Genomic DNA, 26566 nt, shown 5'->3' on the forward strand with positions numbered 1-26566 from the left:
TTGCGCCCGAGCAAGAACCACAACCCACCTCTTCCACCAGTCATACACCTGACCCACTGTTTTCTGAGCTGACCGTGACCCAAAAACATATACCGTGTCCCCCTTTTTTCATCAATACGGTAAAGAAGCAATGGGCTAGTCTTAGTGCTCCTCCTGCTCCAGGGGCCGCTGATAAAAAACTTTTCAATGTGGCCCCATCACTGTTGGATTTATTAGAGATACTGGCGGTAGACACATCATTGACCCCTATCTTCTCTTCCTCCACCATACCAGGTGATATGGCGGAGGCATTGAAGCCGGAGGAAAGGAAATCGGAATTTTCTTTGCGCAGGTCACATCAGGCATCCGGATGGGCAGTGAAGGCTTCCACTTTAGCGTCCTTCTTTTCCAGGTCTTCTATCATTTGGCTTCGGGAGCTTCAAGCCATGATTCCCCAGGAACAGATGCGGGCCCACCAGACCTTGGGTAAGTTACTTGCTATGGCAGAGTACACGGCGGATGCCACCCTTCACACAGCCAGATTTTCGGCCAGGGCAATTGCCACAAACGTATCAATTCGCAGGTTGCTCTGGCTGAAACAATGGCGTCTGGCCACTGCACTTCACACTGGGGGTTATCTATTTGGGGAAGCTTCTTGTCCCGATTCTCCACCACCTACTTGGTGGAGAATCGGGACAAGAAGAAGGTGTTAGTACACCAGGCTAGAAGGGCGGACAGGAAAGCTACTCCGTATTATTGGAAGCAAACATTTCGCACTACTTCAGGGACAGAGTGGTCACAACCACCCCGCTCTTCCCCCCCAGAGTGAGCATCAATCGGACAGCTTTGAGGCCAGGCCCAGGCAGCAGGTTCAGTCAAAGCGGCCCTTTTGAGGTGCGGGGGGCCGTCCCTTTAGGAGGAATAAATGACTCCAGGGAGGGACCTCCCATAGGTAGCAGGCTTTCCCTCTTCATTCACAGCTGGGAAGTCACCACAACAGACGTTTGGGTTCTATCCACCATAGAACACGGTCTGTCATTGGAGTTCCTATCCAGACCACTGGATCAGTTCATCCAGTGCCCAGTTTTCTTAAATCCAACCAAGAGGAACCTCATGAACGAGGCAATAAATCATCTTTTGGACATAAAGGCTGTAGAGCCGGTCCCGGCCGAACAGATAGGGAAGGGTTTTTACTTTGTAGTGCCAAAGGCCTCGGGAGGATAGAGAGCCATTCTCGATCTAAAAAGGCTAAATACTTACCTACTGTACAAAAAGTTCAAGATGCAGACTCTACAATCCATCCTGGCCAGCATGAGGAGGCACGACTTCTTGACGTCTATAGACCTCACAGAAGCGTACCTACACATACCAATCCTTCTCTAACATCGCAGGTTTCTCAGATTTTGTTACAACTCCTGTCATTATCAGTACAGAGCTCTACCATTTGGTCTGTCATCTGCTTCGAGGGTGTTCACAAAAATCTTGATGGTTCTAGCCGCACACCTGAGACTGGTTCCAATATGGATCCAGTGCTATCTGGATGACATTCTCATACAGTCTTTGTCAGTTCAGACAGCAAGGGCGGATGTAGCACTCACCATCGAAGTACTTCAGAACCACAGGTTCTTTGTGAACTTCCTCAAGAGCCAGTTGATTCCCTCTACTCGTCTTCTCCATTTGGGGGCGGTCATAGATATGGAACAGTACATGGTCCACCTGTCTTTGGACTGCCAGGTCAGTCTCAGGTCACTAGTATGTCAGGTTCAACACGACCGTGTGGTTTCCCTGATGACCCTCTCCCAACTATTAGGGAAAATGATATTGTGCATCTCCATAGTGCCTTGGGCCAGACTGCACTCCACAGCTCTGCAGTGGTTCCTCCTCCCCTTTCAAAGGCGGAAACTCACATCTTCCAATAGGAAAGTGAGGGTGCCACCCCTAATTTTGAAGTCTCTCCACTGGTGGACTTCCCAGACGATAGCCAGAGATGCACATTTCAAGGAACTGGCACGACTCACTCTCACCGAAGCCAGCCTCTTTGGCTGGGGAGCTCATCTCCAATCCCAGTTGACTCAGGGACGGTGGTCCCCCCGAGACCTGAAGCACAACATAAAGTGGCTGGAGCTCAGAGCCATACATCTAGCTTTACGGCACTTCAGACGCAGGGTCCTCATGGACAACATAGCGGCAAAAGCCCACGTGAACCGGCAGGGAGGCACCCGGTCCCAGTCGCTCATGACAGAGGCCAGCTACTATGCTTCTGGGTACAGACCAACCTCTCTTCCATCAAGGAGCTCACATTTTGGGGGGAGACAAAGAGACCGGCGGATGCCTTGAGCAGAGCAACAATAGACCACTCGGAGTGGCGTCTGCTTCCAGCTCTATTCACAGAGGTAGCGGAGAGATTCGGTCACCTGGCTCTGGACCTGTTCGCGTCTCTGGAGAATTCACAACTCCTGCGGTTCTTCTCCCGTTTCCTGTCTCCGGGGGCGGAAGGAGTGGATGCATTTCGCAGTCCTTGGCCCGGGGGTCTACTATACGCCTTTCCCCTTCCGCTAATGCTGGCAGTAATATGCAAAATATTGCAGGAGAGGGCGGAGGTCATCCTCATTGCTCCACACTGGCCGGGGTGTCCGTGGTTTGCCGACCTCGTGTGTCTTTCCATCTCATCGTGGAGGATCCTTCCGGATCGCATTGTGCTCAGCCAGGGAAATCTTCAACACCCGGATCTGCAATGACTCCAGCTAGCCACCTGGCACTTGAGCGGCAACGCCTGACTCAGCTGTCTTATCCACCGAGGGTGATCACCATGATTCAGGCCTCCAGGCATCAGTCTACCAACAGAATTTATGATTCTACTTGGAGGAATTTTTCCACCTGGTGTAACAGGAATAAAATTAGCATGTCATCTGTCACTGTCCCAAACATTTTGGGATATTTGCTGGAGTGGCTTGACAAAGGTCTTTCGATGAATACCCTCAAGAGACAAGTAGTGGCTCTAACTACAGTGCTGACATGTGACGATTCTTCCTCTCTAGCACATCACCCGATGATTCGCTCCTTCATTAAGGGGACGACCAACACAAAGCCACCCACGGTCCATTGATACCCCTCGTGGGATCTTTCATGTGTTTTACAGGCTCTTACCAAGCCACTGTTCAAGCCACTTAAGTCTTGTGAATTGAGTTTTTTGTCAATGAAAGTAGCTTTTTTGGTGGCAGTAACATCAGCCAGACGCATTTCCGAGCTGGCAGCACTCTTTGTCAGGGAGGACCTGTGCGTTTTTCATGGCGACTGTGTAATCCTTAGAATGGACCCAATGTTCATTCCTAAGGTGAACTCCTTGTTCCATCGATCACAAGAACTCATACTACTGAGTTTTTGTCCCCATCCAACTCATGACCTGGAGCGCCAGTGGCACACCTTGGATATGCGCAGGGCGTTGAAGCGATATATCAAGCGGACCTCTACCTTCCGCAAATCAGAGACGCTTTTCATTTCCTTCCAGCCCTCTTCCATGGGGCAGAAGGTCTCTTAGATCTGGTAGGTGGATCAAGGCCTGTATAGCCAAGGCTTACCAATCCCAGTCCTTGTCCATTCCTCGCCATATCACTGCTCATTCCACCCACAGTGCGGCAACATCAGCGGCTTGGGCAACTCAAGCACCCATTGGCGAGATTTGTAGGGCAGCGACTTGGTCATCTCCCTGCCCGTTTATTAGACATTACATGATCGATCAGTTTGCCTCTGCTGATGCCTCTTTTGGCCGGAGGGTGCTACAACGTGTGGTGCCGTCCAGAGGGACACATGCCCTGACTGTTTCCCCCCCATAGGACAGTGTAGGCTTTGGTATGTCCCAATCCGTGGATTATCCATCCTCATGCTGGAGAAGAGGCATTGTCTTACCGGAACGCCTTTTCTCAGCATGATGATGGATAATCCACTCCCACCCCTTTGGTGCCTGTCAGGTCCTGTGTCAGGGGTAGGGGAACCAATGTGTCGGACTTCGTCTGCTGCTTCGCCTTTGTTGGAACTGGGGCAGCACGGCCCAGCGGGAGGCGTGGCTAACTCTCAGACTTAGTCTATTGGGTAGAAGGGACTTCAGGAAATCCAATCCGTGGATTATCCATCATCATGCTGAGAAAAGGCTTTTAGGTAAGACAATGCCCCTTCTATCCCACTTGTTAGAGCACTATAAGCCTACTTTGGATTTAAACGAAAGAAAGAATAAGAACTATAAGTTATTACAATGACGTAATTATATTTGAAATTACAGGTAGTCCTCAACCTATGACTGTAATGAAGCCTGCCCATTACAGTTGCAAGTGGTAATGGACATTAAGCCTGACTTAATGACCGCCATCCCCTGTTCTCTCTGATGTGGAGTATGGAATGTCTTGGGTGGGGGAGGTCTTGGAAAGCATAGTGCAGGCCCAGGTCCACCTGCCATGGGCATACTGCACCCCCTGAAATACCCCATGCTCCGTTTTTCACCCATTGGGTCCCCACAATCCTTGGGCCTATTTTAACCCCCAATTGGGCCGCTGCAAGTCTTTTCTCCCATACTGGATTCCAGCAGGGCTTGGGACTCCTCCTCACCCCCTCCCCATCATCCATTACATTTAGCTTTGAAAGGTCTCTGGAGCTCTGGAGGTTTCCTCTGCTGTGCAGAGTGCTTTAGGGAAGCAAATTTGTCCCTTGGCTACATGGTGCCCTCCCAGAAGGGGCTGCCATTTTGAGGCAAGGAATTGTGGACACATTGAAAATGGCAGCTGCTTCTGTGAAGCAGCCAAGCAGCCCAGGAATGAATGGCCTACTCACCTTCCCCAAAATTATGACTGCAGTCAGTCATAAGGGCAAATGATTGTGGGGGTGCTGCAGCAGCTGTAACTTTGAAACAATCATAAGTACCTTTGGGGGGAAGTGTCTATAGCTTCAAATGGCAGCTAAGTGTTAAGTGAAGATTACCTGTTGTGATATAAACAGTGTATTGTTCATTGGGAGCATCTTTATGATGTAAGCTCCACATTTGAAAGCTCATGGACTATGATTCAAGGAGACATGCAACTATAATTTTGTACAACCAAGGGAGCTTTGTATGTGAATTGCTTTTCATAGTGACATTTTCAGGAGTAGATTGTGATAAAGCAAGAGTTGTATAGGACCAAGATGTAGATTCTGTAGAAGAATAGCTAAATTTCCTAGTATATACATCTATCAGCAGGGAGGAATGCTTGCAGAACATCCACAAAATGACACGGACACAATAAGGTTGCTTCTAAAATAGAAACAACTCTTCATAATCACCACTCTCAAGACTAGCTAGAAAAGACCTTATATTATTCTTAATCTCCCCCCCCCCAAGGATTTCTTTCATTGTTTGAAAACCTGTATTTATAATTCTTGGTAAAATAGTGATTCCTCCTCCTAAAGATATCATTTGATGATGTCACTAATTAGCTTTCTCTTAATCTTGCCTCCTTCTAGTCTTTGTATGTTTCCGAAAGAATTGAGTGGGTAAGGTAGATGCCTTTCTCAGTAATTGTGTTAAAGGTTAACATCATAAACTTTGTGTGTGCTTGCATCATTTAAAAAATGTGGCAGCAATAAATTGCTTTATGTTAAAATATGAAGTGCCTAATTAATGACTCAGATTATAATTTTAGAAATGGAACCAACAACTATGTACTATCCAGCAGCTGGATTTTGCTAGGTATAAAATAAGGTCAAATTTGTTCCAATTAATTGCAAAAGATTATGACATAGATCCAGGTTACTTGAGGGACTATCTCATCCCAATGGGATTAGTATTTCGGCTGCCTTCTCTGCCGTCGCTCCTGGCCTTTGGAACATCTTGTCCCTTGGAGTGAGGTTGGCTTCAACCCTCCTGACCTTCCATAAGAGCTTGAAGATCTGGCTCTGCCAGTTGGCTTGGGGCTACAGTGGGGGAGCTTCACACTGGAAGTGATTGATAGATTAATAACAAATCCCACCTCTCTCGCTTCTCATCCAACTTCCTCCCATCCCACCCTTTGGTTAGATTTGATAATTTGTATTTTATTCATATTATATGCTTTATATGGTTTTATTCTTTTAACATTGTAAGCTGCCTGGAGTTACCCTATAGTGAGATGGTTGGCCAATAAATTTAATAAATAAATAAATAAAAGATGTAAGCAAACGTTAAAATATCTGAAATAAATAAATTTAATAAATCATGTCATTGTTACGTTAACCCAGTCAATTAAAAAAATGAAGGGAAGTTAGTTGTTCAATGCTTGCTGCAAATAACCTTGTAGAGTGCTTTATACAGTATGCTTAGTGACTTTCAGGAAAAACTATTTTGTGCTTACTATTTTGTTGCCTTCCATTGCTAACTTTATGGTTCAAAAGTGTAATAGAATTGCTTTATTTTTTAGGCAGTATCATCACTTGATGCCTGAATTCTGTGATACAGATAAAGCATTGGAGCAGTATCTTAATTTACTATGTTTAAACTATGCCAGTAAAAAAACCCCAACTCATTCTAGCTTGCAAACGTAATAGAAGAAACAGATATATCCTGCCATTATATTTTGTAACTGCTTCTGAAAACATTCATATTCTTAGTTAAAGAATATTTATAAAGACAGCATATGCATTTTATGAATATTATAAATATTAAGTGTTGTGGACTATAGGGAAAAATACCAGCCTAAGTGTTCTTTAATTTTTAAATGCTGTAGATATTTGGAATTTCAAACATCCAGTGATAATATAGATTTTTTTAAAAGAATATGATGAATTACTGAGTACAGTTTTCCAGAATTAAATGTGAGATAGATGGATGAAGAAAGAAGTGGGGATATTTAAGAAACACCAGATGTTTAATATTTTCTGAATTTAATTTATTTCATAAGAGATATATATTCATTTATATTGGAATTTAGTGTTTTTACAATTTAATATATGTCAAAAATTATTAAAATAGTGATAGCACCAAAATATATTCACACTGAAATTAATCTGTGGACACTACCATACTGTGTCATTATGAAAGAAAAATGAACAAATATATTTAAATAAATTTTTGAACTATCTTGACTTCTTTTTGTTTTTACAGGATCTGTTGAAATAACCGAGGCATATCTTGTGAGAGACATTTTATATGTTTTCCAGGGAATAGATGGCAAAATCATTAAGATGTTTAATTCAGAAAATTGTTACAAAGTAGATGCAAAGGTACTGGGTTAACTTATTTGATATACTGTAGATGGGGGAGATGAAACTTGATTATGCCTATGTGCATAGATTGTAATGTATTATTCCTTTTAACATTTTTTTAAAAAAACATTCTCTGTCAAATTCTTTCATTGTTGATATCCAAGGTGGTTAATAATAAAACAAAAAGACCATAAAACAATAGTTAAATATCAGATATGCATTAAATATACAGATATTTTTAAAAAGCAGCAAAATTCAATCTCAAAAGTAATATTACCTGACCTTGGAATAAAAATCTGGCATCCAAATATAGAGGTAAAGACAGGAATGGCCTTTTTTTAGTTGCTGTCCGCCAAATCTCCACAGTTGGCTGACCTTGTGGAAAAGTTTCCAGTAATCAATCTTAGATATAATATAGGTTTATACAGGAGCAAATTCTTCAAGTAATCTGCTCAATTGCAAGCCATTTTAAACACACTAAATGTGAATTAGTACAAACATCATGATGTAATGGGGTAGATTAAAATAAATAAAAAAGAAACCAGATACTGGTATGTAGATTGAGTGGACATTTATTTCTTAGTGTGCTTGCTGAAGTTCTGCAGCTTGTTTACTTAGCATTTACCTTAATCCTTTAGGCAAATCTTTGTAAGTCTCTCAGAGATACCACAAGCCGGCTCGCTGAGCTAGGATGGCTGCATAATAAAATAAGAAAATATACTGACCAGAGAAGCATGGACCGTGCATTTGGATTGGTGGGTCAGGTATGTGAGTAAAATGAGAATTCTTTGATTATTTCTGCTGGGAGACAACAAGGCCTCCACTGGTTATTTACTTATAGAATAAAACTGTCAAGTAGAAAAATACAAGGGAGCATGAAGAGTCAAAGATGGTTTGATTGGATACATGGTCCCTCCATGAATATGTCCCTGTTATTCTCAGGGAAGAGACCAAAGATACTGAATTGGCACATCCCTTCAGAACACGGGTAGTAGTGGTGAAGCACCTGAGGGTTGAGCTGTGGCATTTCTGATATCTAGTTTAGCAATCAAGACTACATACTAGAAGGAGAGTTGTCAAAATATTGATTCCTTCTGTGTTCAGCCTGCAAGAGAAGAAAGCACCCTATTATATTTGGGGGACTCTTCAGGCAGCTGGCTCTTATTGCAGGACCTATACTTGAACACACAACTCCAGTTTGGTTGAAAAGGCCCTGCTTCAAAGAAGAATGATCCAGATCAATTTCCCCAAAGTTTGGCTTCTGGATGATCCCCCTAAGTGGTAATAGTGGAAACTGTAATTTAATATGTCTGGAGGACAGCAGATTACAGAAGCTAACTAAAAAATATTTATTTTAACAATTAGCAATTTGAGTTCTTTCGGTAGAGATGATATGGCACATTAAAACTGTCTACTCTTTACCTTTGCAATTCCCTCCCACTGGTTAGATATGTGAAGTTATTTTTTCCTAATTTGGACACTTAATCAGTAATCAGTCTTAATAATATTGGTAGTGTTATTACTATCTGTTGGCAATTATGTGTGTCTGTCTCTGTATTATTGTATCTCTTAAAATCTGACATATTAGTTTAATTCAGGCTTTCTCCTTTAAAGGAGTGGTTTTATTCCAGAATTCTCAGCAAAAACCAGAATGGGGAAGATTTAGAACATAAAGCAATTTCTTGTTAACATAATTTTCTGCCTTTTATAAGTGAAGGTATACCATAAAAGGACAGTACAATTTAGTTCTCATTTGACTGACCATTCGTTCACCAACTATTTAAAGTTACAGTTGTTTCAAATTACAGGTACTAAACAAGGGGGACTTAAAAGGGGTCCTCATTGCAACTGTCATAACATCCCCATGGTCATGTGATCATGATTTGAGTGCTTGGCACCTGGCTTACCATTACAATAGTGTTCCTCGGCCTTCCCTTCCAGTTTTTGACTAGTGAAGTGTATGGGGAAGCTGACAGGAGATTGCAAAAGCTGATCCTATGACCATGGAACACTGCAACTGCAGGGGCTCACCTAATGATGGTAACTGTGACTGCTGAAACTGCTGTCATAATTTAGCATGGTTACATGATGTGTTTTATGACTGTGTCCCTTAGCAGTGGAGTTGCTGGTCCCAAGTACCATAGTTAAGCAAGGGTTAGATATAGTGGAAAATTGTGCAGGATGTGTGTATTTCCTCAGTCTTCTCTCACATTGTTCTGATGTTTCCTATAAAAAAAATCCTCAATATATAGAGAACTCTGCATGTACAATTCTTTTCTTCAGATACGCAGATTTCCCCCCTAACAATATTTTATCTTTTTTGGTGAAATATATCAGTGGGGAACTGTTATCTATCAATATCCCATTTGAGTATCATGTCCCCCACCCAAAAAACCCCCAAATCAGTGAGCTATTTTTTGTGTTCAAATCTCATGGTCTCATTGATTTTCCAAAGGGCTTTTCTATGTAACTATGAATTGCACCCTTCCATTACCCAATTAAATCTTAACTGTAATTGAATCTTATGGATTGTATATGTTTTGGGCAGAATAAAGTAGAAAAGGCTGAAACTGATTTGCATTTTATTTAGGTATGTAGAAAAAGAAATTCACATGGACTTCTAGTCCTGCGCGGTAGCGACTGATCGCAGGCTTGCGGATCGCCGCACCCCTGCAGCTAATTTTCGTCTTGCCTGGAGACCCGAATGGGTCCAAGCCACCCCGGAGAGGCGGCAAAGAAAGAAGGGTGCCCTGGTGACTCTGGAATGACGGCGGTCGCTCCATTCGTCTTGGGAAAAGCCTTCTAATCCGACAGGAGAAAGGCTGTATTTCATCAATCAGCCCAAGCTACTTGCAACCGAAGTCCAAAGAACTAACCAGCACAACAGTAAACAGTGTGCTTGAAACTGGGTGAGGAATCTGATTTTCCCTTTTCTATTCCACACTTAATTTCCTGGAAAAGATCCCCAAGAAGCAAAATACCTCCGAAACTGAAGGATGGGGACTTCCTCCCCACCCTTATAGTAACAGAAGCAGCGACTTAAATTTCCATGGAGGATCAAAATGTATGATAGTGAGATAAATTTATAAACTTGAAAGCTAAAATTTAACTTTGGACAAGTTTAAAATTGTTGCATGGTTAAGACTCTCATTTTAAAGACCATTGTTCATATTAAAAACTAAATAGATGCTGACACCTAGTGGTGGATGAATATTATGACAGTTATGATTTCCATAGAGAACTTGCCAAAACCTGGGAAAAGCTAATCTGTGTTTGTGACCTTCAAAGCTTTAATAAAAAAGAACAGCTGTGACAAAAAAAGACAATAATCTGGGCTGCAGACAAAGAGCGAATTATAAGCTTTAGAAAAAAATCTTTTTTGAACTCTTTGGATTACAAATATCTATTTAACCAGGACTCTAAAGCTATTTGCAGATAAGAAGGAAAACTTCTACTTTTGGCCATCATGGATCAGAGACATGTAGATAGAACACACCAAGAAAACATATATCTCAGGAGGAGATATATAGTATACTGCAATTAATTCAAATAACACTGAGTTCAAATCACAAAGAAATCCAAAATAACTTTGAAAATATAAATCAATCTATTTCTAAGTTAACTCTACAACAAAAAAACTTCCAGGAAACAACAACAGAGAAGGAGCAGACAAAACAAATAAGTGGACATAAAATTGAAACTAGAGACTCAAAGACAGAACTTAACAAAGCAAGAAAACATGATTTAAACCTAGTGGGAAAAAATCTACAAGAAATGGAAAAAACAACTCATCCCTTAAGACTAAAAAATAAATCTGAGGGGAAAAAAAAACAGATTGGATAAAATGGAATGTAGATGTTGAAAACATCAAAGAAAAAGGAAGTTATAAGAGAAGCAAAGAAGGAGAAAAAGAAAAAGGTTTTCAGGAAACATGGAAAGACAAAAACCTCATATAAAGACACTTTATTCGATTTACTTCTTATACCTACAGCAACAGTCATGAATATATGGGAAAACTTTTTGATTCAGCAAAACACATTGATCAAGAAAGATACTGGTAAAAGGAAAACGATCAAAGTGAAAATTAAGAAAATAGATGATGGGCTTTACCAGAGATAATATTTTTAAAAGAAACATTTGTATTGGTCTCCAGGCAGGATGAAAATTTGCCATGGGGGTGTGGCGGTCTGCAAGCCTGTGACTAGTCGCTACCGCGCAGGACTGGAAGTCCATTATAGCATACTTCTTATTAACCTGATTTTAATATATGGTAGATTGATTTTTCTAATTGATTTGCTGTTTTATCTTCTCCTTTTCTTGCTATTTATGCTTTTCTAATGTTTCTTAATATGGACTATGGGTATCTTCTAAGAACAGACATTCTCTTAACTTTTTAAAAGATTCATTTCAGTATTCACAATCACTGAATGTATTCAGTAGATCATTACACTGTTTTATGAAGAATATTGTGCATAAACTCTGAAGAGCTATAGTCTTTTCTTATTCAGTTATTATATCATAGCTTGTATCCCATTCAATAGATTTGAGGTGGTTTGTTTGTTTGTTTAACCTATTTGTAGCTACTGCAATCAAAATCTACTCTTGGTGGCTCACATAAAAATGCACTTTTTTTGAAGATCATCTCCCTCTCCTCTCTACATCACCAGAGATCTTCCTCATTCTATTTTCTCTCATCCAGACCCTGTCAGCCTCCAGGCATTGGGAAAGGGGGTGAACAGCATCTCCCCAGTGGCCGAGAATGGCATTATATGATTTAATATCATTGTTATAATCCAAACCATTGAAATTTCCCATCCAGCAGCATCATATGGGCCTTGCATCACAATATTTCCATAAGGTTGCCTGGTCACAGTCAAGGTTTATCTCATTATCAGAGCCATTCCTAACCCAATGGCCATGATGCTGATGCTGCCAAAGAACCTGATAACTGACATGACAATATTGTCACCATCGACTCATTCAACACTAAATCGTGGATGAAGATGGATTTATTGCAAATAGATGTGTAACTCACCATCAGCACTTTTAAGGTCAATGGCAACAGCAATATAACCACCTGTTCCTTAGGATGAAGGCGGTAAGCCAGAAGCTCAGTCCCAAATTGGCCTGTCCATTAGAATGGCCTACCTGACATCTCCAACATATGTTGCACAAACTAATCCCAACCAATTAAATTATGAACCCCAACCTCTTGAAGACAGTTAATTCCCTCCATCTCAACTGAAAAGATCGCCTATGCTGGTTATTGTACTCCTTCTGTCCAGATTGCATTGAAAGTTATTTATACGAGAACAATGCCATTGCCTTCTACATCTTGGTGTGAAATCTGATACTTTACTTCCCCCAACATATTTTGAATCAATAGACTATAATCCTTCAGACCACTCTGTAATGTAATTGAAGTATAACAATTGTTTTGATTCCTTTTGTCTTTTGTCTTTTAGAGTTTTTGTGCTGCCTTAAACCAAGAGCTTAAAGAATACTATAGATTATTGTCTGTTTTACACTCACAGGTAAATAAGTCCACATAATTTGACAGTTGTGCATCTGTACTTCAGGAATGGGCTATTTACATGCTAAGAGGAATTGAGATTTCAATTTCCAGCAACTCTAGCTAGTTTGGTCAATTATCAGCATGTTGAGAGTTATAGTACAGTGATCTCTGAAGAGCTATAGTCTCTAGTATAGACTTGTAAATAGTTATTAATCTGTGTTGTTTAAGAATGACATCTGGGAAAACAAACTATTATAATTCTGATAATTTCTCACTACCCATTTTTTGTTGTATCACATATTGGTCACTTTGTTGTGCATGGTCAGTTCTGTTAGAATATTATTTCTGAGTTATTAAACTAATAAATCCACTTTATAATCTTTCTTGTATTTATATAACATGAAATTTGTATAGAATTATATTAAAAATGTTATTATTACAGAAACATTGTTGAACAACTATTTTATAGCAAATCATTGTAACGTTTGGGGTTTAAAACTTTATTTCTTATTATCTGTAGTTTCCTGTGTATGTGCTTTCTGATTTATATAATAAAGCACAGATTTTCTTTATATATTTTCATAAATGTCAGTTCTCATGATTCTCCAATATGTTATTCTAAGCATGTTTTTACATACTCACGTACATTTTCCACATAAACCCCAAATCAGAAAGTGAACAATCAAGTAAAATATATAAATGCATGGCTCAAATTGAGATTAAAAACTCAGATTAAAATAAAACAAGAGATTTTCATTCTTGATTGAGGAAGGTTTGAAGAAGTAATTTTCTCTCACTAATAGGGATTAAATCCCATTTAAATTCAGTGCAATATATTTCAGAGTTGATACGGATAGAATGTTGGTGTAAAACTTCTTTTTTAATCTCTTGATTTTCTTTCCAGTTGCAGGTAGAAGATGATCAAGGTGTAAATTTGGGGATTGAAAGCAGTTTAACACTTCGCCGTCTGCTAGTCTGGACGTATGATCCTAAAATAAGATTGAAAACTCTTGCAGCTCTTGTTGATCACTGTCATGGTAATACAATATTTCCAATTGCACATAAAATAAAAATGAATGTTAAGATAATACTGATACTCCATGAGCTTCCAATTAGATGATTTGTTAGGATTACAGTATTACATACATACACATCACACTATTGCTTTTGGTGTAAGTAACTTTGAGTGGAAGGCAGAAAGGGAGTAAGGAATACTGTATATTCCGGCGTATAAGACGACTTTTGAGAGCGATGAAACAGCCTCCGAACTCGGGGGTCGTCTTATACGCCGAGTCATAACGTTTATTTATTTATTTATTATTTCCGGCGTATAAGATGACGTTCTAGGCATGCGACTCGGTGTCGATCATCTTATACGCCGGAAATGACGTCATTTCCGGCGTATAAGATGATCGACACCGAGTCGCATGCCTAGAAAGTCATCTTATACGCCGGAAATGACGTCATTTCCGGCGTATAAGATGATCGACGCCGAGTCGCATGCCTAGAAAGTCGTCTTATATGCGACTCGGCGTCGATCGTCTTGCGACCCGGCGTCGAACTCGGGGGTCGTCTTATACGCCGGGTCACCTAATACGCCAGCATATACGGTAGTAATGAAAATGAAGGGCATAAATAATAAAGGGAAAGAGCAGGGGGTCAACACATTCACTATACTTTCCCTTCAATGATCATTTCTTCCCAAGAATCCATTCTTGACACCAAAAATCAGTCTAAACCAGTCAGTCAGATACTGAACGTGTTATGTCCCTTGTATAGAAACAAAGAAACATAGAAAACTGACAGCAGAAAAACACCCAATAGTCCACTGAGTTTGCTCTTTGAAGTTTTTTTATTTTCTATTTTTTTATTTTTGTTGGAAGGTAGACACGTGTTTCTCTAAAACATGTTAAACTCAGTTACTGATGATTGACCCACTACCTCCACAGGAAGTTGGTTCCAAGCTTCCACTACTGTTTGTGTGAAGTAATACATTCTAACATTACTTCTGAACTTTCCTCCTGTCAGTTTGAAGTTATGCCCCCATGTTCTTATTCACATCCTTTCCCTTCTGTCCTTCAGGCTGTATCTTTCACTAATTCTCTAAGTTTTTCCTCTTAAAAGAAATTGAATCACTCATGTTGATCCTTTTTCTCTGAGCTCATAGGCATAGTTTAGGAGACTAAATTTCTTAAATACCTGAGTGTTTGTGTGTGGATGTTCTGCAGGTTTGACTTGCTTAGGTCATTGTATAGGTACTTGTCTGAAAACCATTATACCATGTCTCTTTTACTGTTTCCAATGAAACAACTGGCCACATGAAAAGCCTTCTACTAAAGACTCTAATTCTGGAGATAAGGAATACCTGGTATTGATGACTCTCATCCTGCTAGGTTGAGTAAACCAAGAAATCTATTCCACAGGAAGGCTAAAACTATTTTTATTGAGATTGGCAAAAATAACAAAATCTTGCAAATTGTGCTGTGTCTCCTCCCTTTCTTGTACTCCATTGAACCAGGGAGGCTTCTGCCTGAACCACTTCCAAATGTTACCTTGTTTCAGTCCCTTTTGCCTAAATAAAGCTTCTTCATATTTCTGTCAAGGCATCTTTCTTACTTGTTCAATGATTGAGGTGCAGAGATATCTTGATTGTCTCCACGATTCACCTTCCCTTGGATTGCAGGAGACTGCAGAAGATGAAAGGGAGAATTCTAAAAATGCAGCTGTCCCATCAGCTTCCGTTGAAGGGGAATGGGGGGGGGGTGCTCATGCCTGTCACTCTCAATATGAGAGGAGTCAGAGTGGGATATTCTTCCTTTCCTGCTGCTCCAGATATTTTTGGTCTTTCTATGTACATGGAATGAAAGGGTGTGGCTGGTGGAGAGGATAACTGTGTGGAAATACATTGGGAACTGGAATTCAACAATTATGTCAATAATTGTGTGAGTTACATAGAGCAGCCCATTAGGTTGTGAAAATGGTGGAGAAAAGCAGGCTGGATTTATAATGCAGAGGGTATAAGAAGAAAATTTACCTTCATCTTTACAGAGAGCAATCAATTGCTTAAATGGCTTCAGGAAAGATTGGTTGTGCTGCATTGGGTGTCTTCTGCCAAGTTCCAATCAGCTACGTAAGAGAAGATAATAGCACCAGGGTGTAGAGGTAGAGAAACAGAGGCTTCATTCTCTAGCCTATGCTGTTGGTTCAGAATTTCATCCCTAGCTATTTGTTTAGGAATGCCTCAGTAGAGAAATATTGAAGATATCTCAGATTATTATGCATAATCTCAGTAGATTCTCCACCAATCAAACTTTATGCACTGTATTTTTCCAGGAAGAAAAGGAGGTGAACTTGCATCAGCTGTTCATGCCTATAGTAAAACAGGTGATCCCTACATGAAATCCCTAGTGCAACATATTCTTGGCCTTGTATCACATCCCATCTTGAATTTTCTTTATCGTTGGATTTATGATGGAGAATTGGAGGACACATACCATGAAGTGAGTTACATAAACTGTTTTTTTGAAATAACCTAATATTTATTTAATAATAAACTTAATATTTAATTTAAACTTATTATTAAATGATTATTTCATTCATTTCATAATGATTATTAAATTATAAATATTATTACAATTTTAAAAAACCCTAATATTTAATATAATTAATAACTTAAGTTTTAAATAACTCAATATGGTACTGCACTACATCTTACAACATCTTGAATCCACGGGGACCTACTGTATGCATGGGTCCTTTTTGTAGATTTCAACTTGGCATTCAGTCCATCATTCCAGAAATTCATCACTCTAAAGTGATTCAATTAGCTGTCCCTGTCCATACTTCTAGGTGCATTATTAGCTTTTTGACAGATAGGAAGCAAGAGGTGAAGCTAAGGAAAATCACATCTAGTATCTCTGCAATTAGCACAGGTGCTCCTCAGGGCTGTGTGGTCTCTGCATTTCTATTCTCCAGCATGATAGATGTAGCATCCACCGATTGGGTAATCAAAGACCTCCTGCTCAGATTTAGACTAAGACCAAACTTTAGCCACGCCTCCCTTGGGCGCTCCTTTCCCAGTTTTGTCTTAGTCTATGCTCAGAGAGGACACAGTTTTGTTAGCTCCTCAGCAATTGTTAGTTTAAATGGTGTAGCATTAGGATTGTTAATATAGCTTCCTGTAGTGTACTCTTTACATAATTTTTGTTTTTTTAGTAAAGGATAGTGAATTAGCAACCTTGGAGAGTTGCTTTCCAGAGGGCCTAATTAGCCTCGTGGATCGTCGGAGCTTTGCCGCTGAGGCGGCTTTCAGCTCAGAGTATCTGTTCAGCACATCGAGGGAGGCTTCCCTTGTGTCTGATAACAATTTTTATTGCCAGCGTTTCTGGAGAATTCAGCCGATTACCAGAGCTTCTCTCTTGCCTCATGGCCACGAGGCTCTATCCAGGATCGCACAGAGACTCCCCCAGGCTGCAGAATCGCAAGTAGTTTGTGGTGCCTTATAGCTGTAAGGGGGGAAGTGTGTGTAAGGTTCCCTCCGTCTTTTTGCCTGCCTGAACGGGGACTTCAAAGACGAGGCCGGAGAAGCTGTCTTACAGCTCTGACTAAGAGGAGAGGCCATTTTTAGGCGCAAAGAAGACCTGCGGCCGCCATTTTGAATTTGGTGCTGGGCGTGGTCACCATTTTAAGGTTGCTGTTTGCCTCCAATTCAGGCCTAGCATTAGTGACTCACTGCGTTGGGTCCTCTTGGGGGTTTAGCTGTTGTTTTTTTGACGCATTGCTTCTCAGAGATTTATTACAAAAATAAAATAAAATAAGATAAAATAAAATAACAATAATAATAACAACAATAACACCTATTATCTTAAATTGTGGGGTTCCTGACCTGTTCTATTTAGCTCCCGGCGTTGTGCCGGCAGGGCCCAGCAGACAGTTTTAGACAGCTGTTCTGGCTGTTTGTCATTGTGGTTGTCTTAGGGCGTGGGAAGCTTCCCTCCCGGACAACTTGATCTGCGTAGTTACCCCCACCCCAGGGTTTCTCCTACCTGGAAAGCCTGGGCACAATGGCAGATGGTGAGTCTCCTCAGGCTTTGCAGGGTTCTGATATTCCCCCCATTCAAGCAAAACGCAGATCCTCTGATTCGAATACAGGGGGGAAGAAAAAAGCTAAAACCAAGCATTTATCAACCAAAGAACCCTCCAAGACTGCTGAGCGAGAGGCCTCGAGGAGACACCAGGCACTGGAGCAAGAATTCTCCAAAGCACAAAGGCTCAGGTCCAGAGAAGCTGAATTGGTTCCCCCTGCTTCTCTGGCCAGCTCACCTTATGAGCCCTCACTGGTGCCGTCTTATCAAGCCCCCAGGGCAGGGTCTCCTCAAGGGGGAACTGAACAGGTCAGTCTATCTGCCCCTAGACAACATATCCCTACATCCCCTCTGCCAGGGCCTTCCATTTCTCCTGCTAACATTAGTACGCATACTCCTGAGACCACCGCTGCTGGTGTGCCTTCAGCTGAGCGATCCTTATGGGCTCAACAGTTTCAGAGCTTTATGCACCAGGCCTTCAGTCAATTCATGTCTTCTTCCTTAGCAGCTGGTCCCTCACAGGTTTCACCTTCTCCACCCTTGCCCGCAGACCGCACTGGACGTCCCCAGTCAGCGGGTTCAGGTATTTCTGAGACTTCATCTCAGTTTGGGGAGACTGAATCTGTTGACCTGGTGACAACTGAAGGACCTATGTCTGAGGATGAGGAGGTAACTCAGGATCCAACCCCAACATCGGGGCTTTTTGATCCAAACCTATTCAAATCTCTTTTGTTAAAAGCCTGCACAACAGCCAACCTGGTCTCGGAGCAGGAACCCAAGCCATCTACCTCGGCTGCACAAGAGTCAAACCCTTTGTTTGTTAGAAAGGTGGTAGAGGAAAAACAAGTTCCTTGTCCAGCTGTTTTCCACGAGACGGTGGAAAAAGAGTGGACCTCACTGGCCACCCTACCCTCTCCTAGCAGCACAGAAAAGAGATTGTATAATGTATCTTCTGCATTCTCTTCCCTTCTAGAGGTTCCCACAGTGGACGCTCCATTAATATCTTTGTTCTCCACATCCACTGTTCCTGGAGACATGGCCGAACATCTCAAGGCGGAAGATAAACGTTTTGAGTTTTCTCTCCGCAGGGCTCACCAGGCCTCTGCCTGGGCCATCAGGGCGTCTTCGTCCTCGTCCTTTTTCGCGAGAACTTCTATCATGTGGCTCCAGGAACTACAAGCATTAATTCCTCCAGACCAGGTACACGCACAACATACTCTAGGTAAACTAGTAACAGCGGCGGAATACATGTCAGATGCTTCCCTCAACTCCACCAAATTTTCGGCCAGATCTATTGCAGCCACAGTTGCGTCCCGCAGATTCATGTGGCTCAAACAGTGGAGGGCTGACCTAAAGTCAAGATGGCGTCTTGCTACAGACACCTACAGTGGCAAGAATTTATTTGGCCAAATCCTAGAGCCGTACCTGGTTGAAGGGAAGGATAAGAGAAAAACCTTAGCTCATCCGTCCAAGAAGACGGATAGGAGACCTCAACAAGAATTTCGCAGGCAGTCCTTCAGGGCTGGAAGTTCTTGGGAATGGAGGTAGCCCTTTCGATCAGGGCAGTCCTGGGATTGGCCCAGAGGTTCCCGATCCTTCTCCCCCAGACAGGATCGCTAACAGGACCGCCAGAATTCAGGAGCCAGGGGTCAGTTCCAGACCAAGCGACCCTTCAGGGGGGCGGGAGGCCGTCCATTCTGAAGGTCTAAGTGACGCCAGATTGGACCCTCCCATAGGCGGACGCTTAACCCTGTTCAGCGACACTTGGGAGGTCACCACAAACGATACCTGCGTGAGAGAAACCATAAGATTTGGTCTAGCCCTAGAACTAAAGTCCATACCACCAGACCGTTTCCTTCAGTGCCCCGCCTCAAGACACGCACACAAGGCCGAACTAGTAGACACAGCAATATCACACTTATTAGAAATAAGAGCCATAGAATCAGTTCCTCCGGAACAAAAAGGAAAAGGGTTCTACTCCATTCTCTTCGTGGTTCCCAAGCCCTCGGGGGGATGGAGAGCGATATTAGATCTAAAGGGACTCAACCGCTTCCTAATCTACAGGAAGTTCAAAATGCAGTCCCTCAAGTCCATTCTAGCAAGTGTCAGGAAGGGAGATTACCTCTCCTCCATAGACCTGACAGAAGCCTACCTTCATGTTCCTATCAGACCACATCACCGCAGATTCCTCCGCTTCTGCCATGCAAACAGACATTATCAGTACAGGGCACTTCCCTTCGGTCTATTCTCGGCACCACGGGTATTCACAAAGATACTGGCAGTATTAGCGGCACATCTCAGATTAATACCGGTAAGAGTACAAGAGTACAATGATATAATCATCCGGTCCAGTTCATTCCACACTGCTCAACTAGATCTACAGACCACAATAGAGACACTTCAGAGACACGGCTTCTCAGTAAATTTCAAGAAGAGACACACCACCCCTACCACTCGGATCTTGCATCTAGGGGCGGTGATAGATTCAGACCTATGCAAGGTCTACCTCTCCCAGGAACGCAGGGACGGTATCAGATCCTTAGTTCACGGGATCCAGAGAGAGAAGGTAGTTCCCCTTGTCCAGTTGTCACAGCTGTTGGGGAAGATGATTTCTTGCCTAGGAATAGTGCCGTGGGCCAGTCTTCATTCCAGACATCTACAATGGTTCCTGCTTCCCTTCCAGAAGCGGAACATGAGTGCCTCCACACGGAAGGTGAGAGTTCCGTACCACACTCTACAGTCACTCAGATGGTGGGGGTCACCAGCCATACACAAGGGGACATTCTTCAAGGAGCCTCACAGACTTATCCTGACCACGGACGCCAGTCTGTTCGGTTGGGGAGCGCACATGCAGACACATATGGCTCAGGGTCAATGGTCCAAGCACGACCTCACGCACAATATAAATTGGCTAGAACTCAGGGCAATACACCTGGCTCTTTGCCAGTTCTCCAACATAGTGAAGGGGAATCATGTCCTGGTAATGACGGACAATGTCGCAGCCAAGGCTCATATCAACAGACAGGGAGGGACCAAATCTTGGTCCCTCATGCAGGAGGCCCTAGCATTGGGTCTGTGGGCAGAATCCCATCTGAAATCCATCAGAGCAGAACACATTTCCGGGGAGGAGAATCGTCAGGCAGATTCTCTAAGCAGGGTGACGATAGACCACTCGGAGTGGCGATTGGAACCGAACCTCTTCAGGGAAATATTGGAGAGGTTTGGGCAGCCTCAGGTAGACCTGTTTGCTTTGCCAGCAAATGCTCAGCTTCCCAGGTATTTCACGCGGTTTCCGTCACGGGCGGAGGGAACGGACGCGCTACGCAGCAGATGGCCCAAAGGACTTCTGTATGCCTTCCCTCCACTTCCCTTGATTCCAGCTGTCATCAGGAAACTCCTATTAGAGGGGGCAGAATTAATCTTGCTGGTCCCACATTGGCCAAGGCGTCCTTGGTTTGCAGATCTCGTGGACCTATCGATCTCCCCACCTTGGAAGATTCCAGCAGATCGCATCTCCCTCAGTCAGGGTCAGCTCCAACATCCGGACCCGCAGTGGCTTCAACTAGCCGCTTGGCACTTGAAAGGGAGAGCTTAACTAGACAGTCCTATTCGACTGGAGTGATTGCTATAATTCAAGCCTCCAGACGTCCCTCCACTAACACAATCTACGATGCCACGTGGAAAAGTTTCTGTGCATGGTGTAACACCAGGAGGGTCAACCCACTGGCTACCACCATTCCGATATTATTGGACTACCTTTTAGACGGACTAAACAGGGGACTGTCTCACAATACCATCCGTAGGCAGATCGCAGCATTATCCACGGTCCTCATTTGCGAGGATCAGGTACAGCTATCTCATCATCCAGCTGTTACGGCCTTCCTTAAGGGAGCCGTTAATACAGGTCCCCCTGTAGTACACAGATATCTCACATGGGACCTGCCAAGGGTTCTGCAGGTTCTTACCAGTTCACCATTTGAACCCATCAGATCTTGTTCACTACACTTCCTTTCATTGAAAGTAGCCTTTTTGATAGCCATCACCTCAGCAAGACGCATCTCGGAACTTGCTGCACTCTCGATCAGGGAGGATCTTTGTGTTTTTCTGGATGACAGAGTGATCCTAAAATTGGACCCTTCTTTCATTCCGAAAGTCAATACTAGCTTCCACAGGTATCAAGATCTGATTCTTCCGGACTTTTGTCTGCGACCTTCTCACCGTCTTGAAAGATTGTGGCATACATTAGACTTACGCAGGGCTTTGCATCACTATGTGAAGCGAACCGCTGCATTTCCTAGATTGGAGGCCTTGTTTGTGTCTTTCCAACCTTCTTCCATGGGTCTGAAAGTATCATCCTCGACCATTGGTAGATGGATTAGGAACTGCATCTCTCACGCTTACAGGATTCAGTCTCTTCCTGTTCCTCCTCGCATCACTGCTCATTCTACACGTAGCGCTGCTACATCTGCGGCCTGGTCCACTCAGGCCTAGATTGAGGAAATTTGCAGGGCAGCCACCTGGGCATTACAAGCTTGATAAATTCGCTGCCTCAGACGCATCCTTCGGCAGAAGGGTTCTGCAGCAGGTAGTCTCTACGCATGAGCCACAAGCCTAGACTTCCCTCCCGACAGGGACACGGGTGGCTTTGGTATGTCCCAATCGGTGGATGCTACATCTATCATGCTGGAGAAGGGGCATTATCTTACCTGAACACCTTTTCTCAGCATGAAGATGTAGCATCCACACCTACTCTTAGCACTTAGTCTAGGCAGATTTTTTTCAGGAGAAGTTACTGTGTCGGACCTAATGAACGCTTCGCCTCGACAAAACTGGGAAAGGAGCGCCCAAGGGAGGCGTGGCTAAAGTTTGGTCTTAGTCTAAATCTGAGCAGGAGGGCTTTGATTACCCAATCGGTGGATGCTACATCTTCATGCTGAGAAAAGGCGTTCAGGTAAGACAACGCCCCTTTTCTCAATGACTGCATTTCTAGGGATCCCTCTGTTAAAGTACTGAAGTTTGCAGATGATACAACAGTCATTTGTCTCATTTGAGATGGTGATGAGTCTGCATATAGATGGGAGACTGAACAACTGGCCTTATGGTGCAGCTGGAACAGTCAGGATCTGAACATGCTTAGAGTGGATTTTAGGAAGAGCCTTTCTATTGTACTACTTCTTACTATATTAGACAGCACAATATCAGCAGCAGAGTCCTTCAAGTTTTGAGCTCTATAACCTCCCAGGAATTGAAATTGACACCTAAGATTAGAACCATCATTAAAAAGGCATAACAAAGAAGGTTCTTCCTGCATCAGCTCAGGAAGTTGTTTATACAGTTCTACAGAGGAATTATTGAGTCTATCATTTGTACTTCTATAACTGGTTTGGTACAGCAACCAAACAGGACAGGTACAGGCTCCAATAGATAGCTAGGGAAAAAAAACAATTGCAACCAACCTGCCTCCCCTGGAAGACCTGCATATTTTGTGGGTCAAAAAGAGGGCTGAGAAAATATCTATAGGCCCCTCACTTCCTGGACATAAACTGTTTTAACTCCTCCCTTCAGGACAACACTATAGAGCATTGCATGCCAAACAACTAGACACAGGGATAATTTCTTCCCTTGTGACATCACTTTGCTGAATACCTAATTCTCACAATACTTTTGTATCTTTAAATATGTTTACCCATGTTGTATGGCTGTATCATTATCATCATCATCATCATCATCATCATCATCATCATCATCATCATCATCCTTCTTATCTTCTTTGTTACTCCCTCTTATTGGTATTATTATTATGATTATTACTACTCTGCTGCTTTGCATGTACATTGAGAGCTTCTGCACTGGAGACAAATTCCTTATGTGTCTAATCACACTTAGCCAAATAAAGTATTCTATTCTATTCTATTCTATTCTATTCTATTCTATTCTATTCTATTCTATTCTATTCTATTCTATTCTATTCTATCCCATTCCAAATTCCATTCCAGTCCACGTTACTCCACTCTATTCTATTCGTAGGTCCAATGTCTATAAGCCATAAACCAACCAATCAAATATCGTTATGCATATCAGGATAAAATGACCAGGAACTAAGGAATCATGTCCCATATTTATCAGAGATATAATATGAATATGCAATAATTGATTTATTTTTGTTTTTTAAAAAAATTCTAATATTCCTTAATGTTTGCTGAAATAGATTATAAATTATAAATTCAATAACTTCACAAATTTTCAAAAACAGCCATGTTGGATGAGAAATTCTTTCAGTTAAAGTCAAAATATATGGAGGATGTCCATTAACAGTCAGCATTTAATTTGGGTATGTACTAAAAGATGCTTAATACACAACATCCATTTTAAATTTGGAACTTTAATTAGTAAAATAAAGTTCTGTCTGATATAGAAATCTTATGGGGTTAAAGCCCCAAGAACATTCTACTATAGCAAATATGAATATCCTGCTGAATATGACCCTTACAAAAGCTTGTCATATGGTGTTTTCTTGGAGGGAAGAGGGCCTCATTACATTGGGGCAAATGAAAATGTGGGTTTTCCTTTGGGACTTTGATTGCTTTTGTAAACAGGCTCTTAATTTTCTCAGCAGAAAATCACCCCTGTTATCTGTTGGTTGGAAGGCCTTGGCATTTGTTCATCAGTTAGATTGTACTATGATTTCTCATTTCTCCTGCAATTCTTTTTGTACTAGATATAATAACAAAACTCAAAGAACCTTGAATGCGTAAAGTGACTCGATAAAATAATTATATTGCAATTATGTTCTGACCTTGGTTTCCTTCACCCTTTCCAAGATCTCTTTTTTTCATTGGATTATTATAAAATGCTCTTCTTGCTTTTTGTATTTTTTTTTAAACATAAAAATAGTGTTTTCTAAATACATTCATTGCATGTTACTTTGCCCTGGTTATAAAATGAACGTTTTCATGGTTTTGAAAGATGATTTAATTGTCTGATGGATTTAAAACCATATTTTTCTCATTAATACTTCAATTATGGTTTCATGCCTGTTGTTGAGCAAAATAGCTACAGTCAATTTTAGAAAATGGTCCTTTAAAACATACTTTCCTAAATGAGTAAGTGTACATGTGGTATATACATATTTATGAGTTACTACTATGTTCCAGTGCAAATGTGTATATGAGGGGGATAGAATGTTATGTTTTGGGGTCTGTTCCCCCTCGCTGCTTTTCACATATCCATATTTGTTCCTTTTTTGCTTGTGCTTCTTTGCATAGCACATACATGAATATGTGGTTTAGACTGATGCATGTGATCTTGTCTACTCATACATAAATTTTAAAAATTGAAAATGGGATGTCTTTACAAGTTCTTATGGTTTCTTACATAAAAACAGAGTAATCTACTTTCAGAAAAGGTCTGGTTCATGGGATTAAGATGTATGCATATAAATAGCTGAAACATCTAATTCAGAAATTGCATTCAGTTGATAGTGAAGATAGTGATCAGAGACATCCAACTAATGTGTTTGCATTAGAATGGATATAATGAGATTTATTACTTTGTTTATAGAAGTCCCAATATTGTTTAAATGTGCCCACTTCCATTGTTGTGTAAACAATCTTTTTCTTTCTTTTAACTTGGAACAAAATGAATTTAAAACATCCTTATAAATAACATGTAGCACTGCTAATACTTTAAAAATGCTTATATTCAGTGGTGGGATTCAAATATGTGCACAAACGGTTCTCTTTGTGGATGCCGTTTCTGGAAGTCCATTCTGGGCCTGGGCAACAAAAAATTAGCTACCGGTTCTGCCGAAGTGGTGCGAACCAGCTGAATCCCACATTGCTTATATTACAAAGTATATGCATGTATTTATTTTGAGGAACTAATAGATGAAGATCCTCCCCTTCCTTTTGTGTAACATATTAGTAGGAGCAATGTAAGCTTAGGATCCCTGATTACCACAGTAAAGAGAGTGAGGGAATGAGCAAAGCAAGAATATATTGAGATATAAGATGAATATGCAGGCAGATAAAAGGGGCAGTTTGGCCTTGAGGAAAGGAGGCATTTAGCAAGGCAAGCAACCAAATCAGGATTGAACCAGATATGGTGATATGTACCAATTTATATTTGTCTTAATGCCTGAATTTTGTATGCTTTTCTGTTGATGGGGTGTCCAGCCATAATTGTGGAGAACCAGCAGAGAAATGTGCAAATTTATTGATAATTTTTGAGAATGTCACCCTTTGAGTTATTTGTAAAAATAATAAAAGCAGGTTATAAATAAAGTAAAAAAATATATATTTATTCATCAATTTCTAACTCTTCACAATTGTTGAAAACTCTTGGTGGCTCAATTTAATAAAATGAACGTACAAAAGTAATCAAACAAAGATATCTTACAAATAAATGTCCAAAAGCAACACATGATATTAGATCCCCCAAAACCCCTGGAAAAGCTCTGTTTTTAACTTTTTTCAGAAAGCAGATAATGTTCAAACAGATAGAACCCCTATAGGAGGCCATTCCAGAGGCCCAGTCTCCTCAATGGGGAAGTGTCTGAGATACTGCAGAGGTTATTTAGCTAGAAAAAGAAAGAATGAAGTTCATCCTATGGGAAGGAAGAGATCAAGGTGTTGGTACTGTATCTATAAAGAGAGATACATTTCAAAACTAAGTTCTAATGCAGGGGTCTTCAAACTTAGCCCTTTTATGACTTGTGGACTTCAACTCCCAGAATTCCTCAGCCAGTGCCTGGCTGAGGAATTCTGGGAGTTGAAGTCCATCAGTC

At 41.5% G+C, this 26566-nt stretch overlaps 1 protein-coding gene across 1 annotated transcript in view; it reads left to right on the forward strand.

The window, feature by feature from the left end:
* Positions 1-26566, forward strand: part of TUBGCP3 (tubulin gamma complex associated protein 3) — an 80706-nt gene that overhangs the window by 30248 nt on the left and 23892 nt on the right. The window contains exons 7-11 of the mRNA XM_039359740.1: positions 7082-7200; positions 7821-7946; positions 12648-12716; positions 13602-13734; positions 16031-16197. Coding sequence (XP_039215674.1) covers positions 7082-7200; positions 7821-7946; positions 12648-12716; positions 13602-13734; positions 16031-16197 — 614 coding nt within the window. The remainder of the gene's footprint in view (positions 1-7081; positions 7201-7820; positions 7947-12647; positions 12717-13601; positions 13735-16030; positions 16198-26566) is intronic.

Source organism: Crotalus tigris, unplaced genomic scaffold (assembly GCF_016545835.1).
Source record: "Crotalus tigris isolate CLP2741 ecotype Arizona unplaced genomic scaffold, ASM1654583v1 scf7180000019116.999743, whole genome shotgun sequence".
Lineage (NCBI taxonomy): Eukaryota > Metazoa > Chordata > Lepidosauria > Squamata > Viperidae > Crotalus > Crotalus tigris.